This window comes from Erpetoichthys calabaricus, chromosome 2, assembly GCF_900747795.2.
Source record: "Erpetoichthys calabaricus chromosome 2, fErpCal1.3, whole genome shotgun sequence".
Lineage (NCBI taxonomy): Eukaryota > Metazoa > Chordata > Cladistia > Polypteriformes > Polypteridae > Erpetoichthys > Erpetoichthys calabaricus.
Window position 1 is genome coordinate 275,259,970 of NC_041395.2, and position 5,191 is coordinate 275,265,160.

General features: G+C 41.5%; 1 protein-coding gene across 1 annotated transcript; it reads left to right on the forward strand.

Moving 5' to 3' along the window:
- Positions 1-457: 457 nt before the first annotated feature.
- On the forward strand, positions 458-4,475 carry znf503 (zinc finger protein 503). Its single transcript, XM_028795554.2, has 2 exons — positions 458-1,791; positions 2,347-4,475. Exons 1-2 carry the CDS (start codon positions 1,537-1,539, stop codon positions 3,799-3,801), a joined length of 1,710 nt encoding a protein of 569 aa, XP_028651387.2. The 5' UTR covers positions 458-1,536; the 3' UTR covers positions 3,802-4,475.
- Positions 4,476-5,191: the final 716 nt, after the last annotated feature.

Here is a 5,191-nt window from a genome sequence, read left to right on the forward strand (position 1 = left end):
CTCCTTTTTTTCTTCCAGTCACACCAGGCCTGTAATCAGCAACAAAAGCTGACATAAATCAAGACCGGATTGACAGGGGCTGACAAATAACTGATTGATTGCGGTCGAGTAGAATTGACAGTTGACGGAGGGGTGGAGATAGATATAGCAGGAAGGGAGGTGTATATGTAATATTGAAAACATGCGACATCCACATCCCTCTATCTCTGCATTGGTTCTCTCCTGTCAACGCATGCCTGATTGGAGAATTTAAACACTAAACAAGAAGAGGGTTGATCTTATGTTTGGCGTGAACAAGTTTTTAAAAGGGGGACCATTTAGGCAGAGTGCATTTTTATTTTTTACGCATTGGGACTTGCAGCAAGCAGATAAAAATAAACAAAAAGCCCCGCCTTTCTCGGTTGGAGCGGAACCAGTGCATTTACCATCCAGTGTGAAACTAAATTATTTCATTTCAATTATGTTCGTGCCGTTTTTTTATTTTAAGACAAACGGTTAATCACGAAAAGAGCCCATTATAACGACGGTGGTAAATATGCTCTTTTTTGTAATGCGGTACTCGTTATGATTAGAGGACAACGCGTAGAAAACAGAACAGTCCGCTAGCGACATTTACAGCAGCCATCGTCACCAAATCCGAGTAAATCATGTCACGCCACTAAAAGAATTCGCTTTTTGTTAACTGAAACCTTTCTAGTAAGAAAGCCTCATTTATGTGAAGTCAGGAGCACTCATTAAACGCTCTAATCTACTGGGCCAGCGAGAGAGAGAAAGAGAAAGAGAGCTCGCGGAAGATTGCATTTAGTAAAACATACGATTACGAAAAGAAAGTACAATGAAAGAAAAATAAGCAACCCGCCTACATATAATTCATCGCATGTATATTCGTGTTTCTTTAACTGTTTATATAATTAAATCGTGCACAGGCGGCTTTTCCAAAATTTGCATTCTTAATCAAAATTGTTAATTATATACGCATTATCAAGAGTAAAAACTGGCGCGACTGTTTACTGCAGCTCTCCGACATTAAACGTTGTTAAGGATCACACTGTAGTTAAGGAGTACATAAGAAACAAAATATTTATGCATCCCTCCCTTCCTCACACACCTCCTCCAAGAGAACAAAATAGAAGACTTCACAAAAAAGGAACGTCACATCCCCTTGACCCTCCAATCACCTCGGGGTCCCATTTGATTGGAAGGCGGCAAAGGCTTTAATCTCGGACTAATTCAGCTGCTTTTGAAGTGAGTTTTTCTGCCAGATCTTGGGTTGGGAGGAGTACTGTAAGGATCTGCTGGAAGGCGCGCAGCGAAAGCAGCCAATGTTGCAGACACAGCTTGAAACCTGCGAGAGCCTCGCTTCCGTCTGCTGGCTGCACCCTTCTGCTTGAGGATTACACCCGTTCCATTTACCGAGGACTGTTTATCCTATTGTCTTTTCTCCTCCCATCTTTGCTTGTTTGTTTTTTAATGATGAAAATCGTATGCCTATCCATCTGATCAATGCATTTTTAACATTTTGTTGAGAATTGGGTCATGATCACATCGCCCTCGGTGTCTGCTCTTAGAAATTGTAACTCCAGTCCAGCCTCGGAAAGCAGCGGTTCAGGGAAGTGCGCCTCCAACAGTATCAACAAACCCTTTCTCCACTCAGTCCCTCCTTCGGATCCGCACAGACAAGCTAATCGTCTTCCTATCAAGATTTTGAAAATGCTGACCGCACGAACGGGACACATTTTGCACCCCGAATATCTACAGCCTCTACCATCGACTCCGATCAGTCCTATTGAGGTAAGATTTTTATTTTTTGTGGCGATTTAACGTTATGTTCGTTAAAGTAATGTATTGTAAAAATTGTATTTAGGGGTTACCCAAAACCGCACATAGCACGTCCTATATTTAAAGATAGTCATGCTATTATGTTTGAATGTATTCATTTATGAATATCGGAGACCTTTTTCACACCGATATAGATTACGCAATCGTGAAGTTATTTTTTTATTCGAATATGTAGAATCCGAGGCTTTGTTTGTACAAATGTACTTATTTTTACGTGAAGGGCAAAAGTATAAAAAAAGTATAAATCCGATTTTAACACACGTCATTACGTTATGCATTTTAAAGTTAGAGGGAAGGGGAGCTGCTAATCCCTGGTATGAAAAGTCCAAAATTCTGTATTTATAACGTAATCCTTTTCAATGCAGCGATTATATTAAGTGAAATAAAACGCGTGACTTTATAAAATGTGATTTTGGCATGTAAAAGAATCCTGATGTGGTTATTTACAGATTAAATTTATACAAGTAAATTGATTTATTTTTTCCTCTTTTTTTTCATTCCTCGCAGTTGGATGCCAAGAAAAGTCCGCTGGCCCTCTTGGCTCAAACATGCTCACAAATCGGTAAACCAGATCCTCCACCGTCATCCAAACTCTCGTCGGTAACGTCTAATGGATCTAGTGACAAAGACGCCAAGTCCGGCCCTTTGAAACTGAGCGACATCGGAGTGGAAGACAAATCGAGTTTCAAACCCTACTCCAAGCCCTCTGAGAAGAAGGACTCGGCCTCCGGTGTTTCGGGCGGAGAGAAATCTGGTTTTCGTGTGCCTAGCGCCACCTGCCAGCCGTTTACGCCAAGGACAGGCAGCCCGAATTCCAGCTCTTCTGCGTCCCCCCTGCCTTCCGAGGGCAAACCGGGAGACGGACAGGAAAAAAAAGACTCGGATTCAAACAAAAACAGCTCAACGGAAGGGTCGGGGACCACCAGCATTAGTCATAGCAGAATAAGCGTGAGTTGTGCTGGAATAAACGTGGAAGTGAACCAACATCAGGAAACTACTTCAGGATCAAAGCCCGCTACATCAGACTCTTCAGCCGTGTCTTCGGCCTCCTCTGTGTCGGTACTAGGCTCTGGTCTCGTAGCTCCGGTTTCCCCGTATAAGCCAGGACAGACAGTGTTTCCTCTTCCGCCGGCTGGCATGTCATACCCTGGGACACTGGCTGGGGCCTACGCCGGTTATCCTCCTCAGTTTCTGCCACATGGAGTGACTTTAGACCCAACTAAGTCTAATAGCCTAGTCAATGCACAGCTGGCGGCGGCTAGTTCACTCGGCTGCAGCAAGGCCGGATCCAGCCCGTTAGCGGGGGCCTCTCCGCCTTCAATCATGTCCGCTAGTCTTTGCAGAGACCCTTACTGTTTGAGCTACCACTGTGCGAGCCACCTGGCCGGGGCCGCCAGTGCATCGTGTACGCACGAGTCTGCTGCTGCGGCTGCTCTCAAATCTGGATACCCTCTCGTGTACCCGGCGCACCCACTGCACACTGTGCACACTTCGCCCCCTTCCTTTGCAGGACATCCTTTGTACCCATATGGCTTCATGCTGCCCAATGACCCCTTGCCGCACGTCTGCAATTGGGTGTCGGCAAACGGACCTTGCGATAAGCGTTTTTCTTCATCGGAAGAACTCCTGAACCACTTGCGGACCCACACCGCATTCACGGGAACAGACAAACTAATGGCAGGCTACCCCAGCTCCTCGTCCCTGGCCAGTGCCGCTGCAGCTGCCATGGCTTGCCACATGCATATGCCTCCGACGGGAGCTCCTGGGAGTCCCAGCACATTGGCACTCAGGAGTCCTCACCATGCTTTGGGGCTCACTAGTCGCTATCACCCATATTCAAAGAGCCCTTTGCCAACTCCGGGCGCTCCAGTGCCAGTGCCTGCAGCCACGGGACCCTATTACTCTCCTTATGCACTGTATGGACAAAGACTGACCACAGCATCAGCTCTGGGATATCAGTAAAAAGAAAAAAAGTGGGTGGGAAAGACTAACTTAAAATTTATATTAAATACAAATATAAAAACTTTTATATTTACTGTCCACTTAAGGACTGGATCCGTGGACACTGTATTTATTTATGTTAGCTTCAAGCGGGACAATAAACTCAAAAGTGCATTACTTCTTAAACTGACTCGATAGGTAAAGTGAAACATCCATGGTAGAATATTAATGAAATAGTTATTTTTTTTCTTTTGATGTTTATTTGAAATTGCTATGATTGTATTGTACGTTCTTATTTAATGTCTCATTGGAAGAAACGGAAATTTACATGCATGTTTGTTACTAAAAAATCCCAACTTGTCAGTATAATTTTAAATTGCAATTATTTTTAAGGTGTATACCATGGAAAGAGAATTGGTATTTTTTGTATGTATTCTGGAAAAATAAGAAACAATTCTATTCCAAAAATCTTTCGTCTTTTTTTTTAAATTGGTTTATAAAGAAAATGTGCCTCTCCTAAAGCCAAAAAAGTGGATTGCTGTGTATGCCAATATATGAACAAGATGTATCCATATAATGAACATGTACTTGAAAATATTAACGTTAAAAAACAATATTCAGGATTTTTCTCCACTTATTCTGATCTGTATTTTTTTCCTTTGGGTGGTAGAATTAAACGAGTCCGTGTTGCTATCCGTCAGTATTATGATGATTCTAAACATTCTTTTCATCACTTTAAACTTTATATATCGCTGTACACTCCTGTTTTATTCCAGTGTGAGCTTCTTGTCCGCGATTTCCTTTTACTCGTCGTTCAGCACTTTTAGAGAAAACTGTTTTTATGAAAACATCTATATGCTAATTTTACAGAAGGGTAAAAACGTGTCCTCATTCATTTAATTCCGATTGCTACTTTAAGTATGTTTAATTGCTGTGAAAGCAGTTATAGATTTTACATTTGACTCTGTTAATAAGAATTAAGACCCCAATTAAATTACGCTATATTACATTATTTCTAGCTTGTTTTTACCAAAGGTGTGTTTAAATTAATCACACATACCGGAATTAAAAATGAGAACGCGTTTAGAAACTTTTCTGGAAAATAATTATTTACAAATTTTAAAATGGTTATCGTGTCCATTAAAAATGGTCAACAGGACTGATAAACCTTTTTATTTTTAAGAATATCTCACACTTCATTTAGCTATGGATACACTTTTGTTTATGGGAGGAGAAAAAAGGTTCAGTCCAATTGGAGATTTTAATTAAAATGTCTATTCTTCAATGTACAGTTATGCCAAAAGAAAATAAAATGCTTTCCTCGGAATTCCAAACAAAGCACAAAAAGAACATGTTCACTGAGCCTTTCAGTTTCATCGACGTTATGTTTTAAAGTTCCGCTGTAAAATAT

Coding starts and splice junctions, on each gene's coding strand:
- znf503 (XM_028795554.2), top strand. CDS start 1,537: ATGATCACATCGCCCTCGGTGTCTGCTCTTAGAAATTGTAACTCCAGT. Junction 1,792..2,346: donor CTCCGATCAGTCCTATTGAG/GTAAGATTTTTA, acceptor CATTCCTCGCAG/TTGGATGCCAAGAAAAGTCC.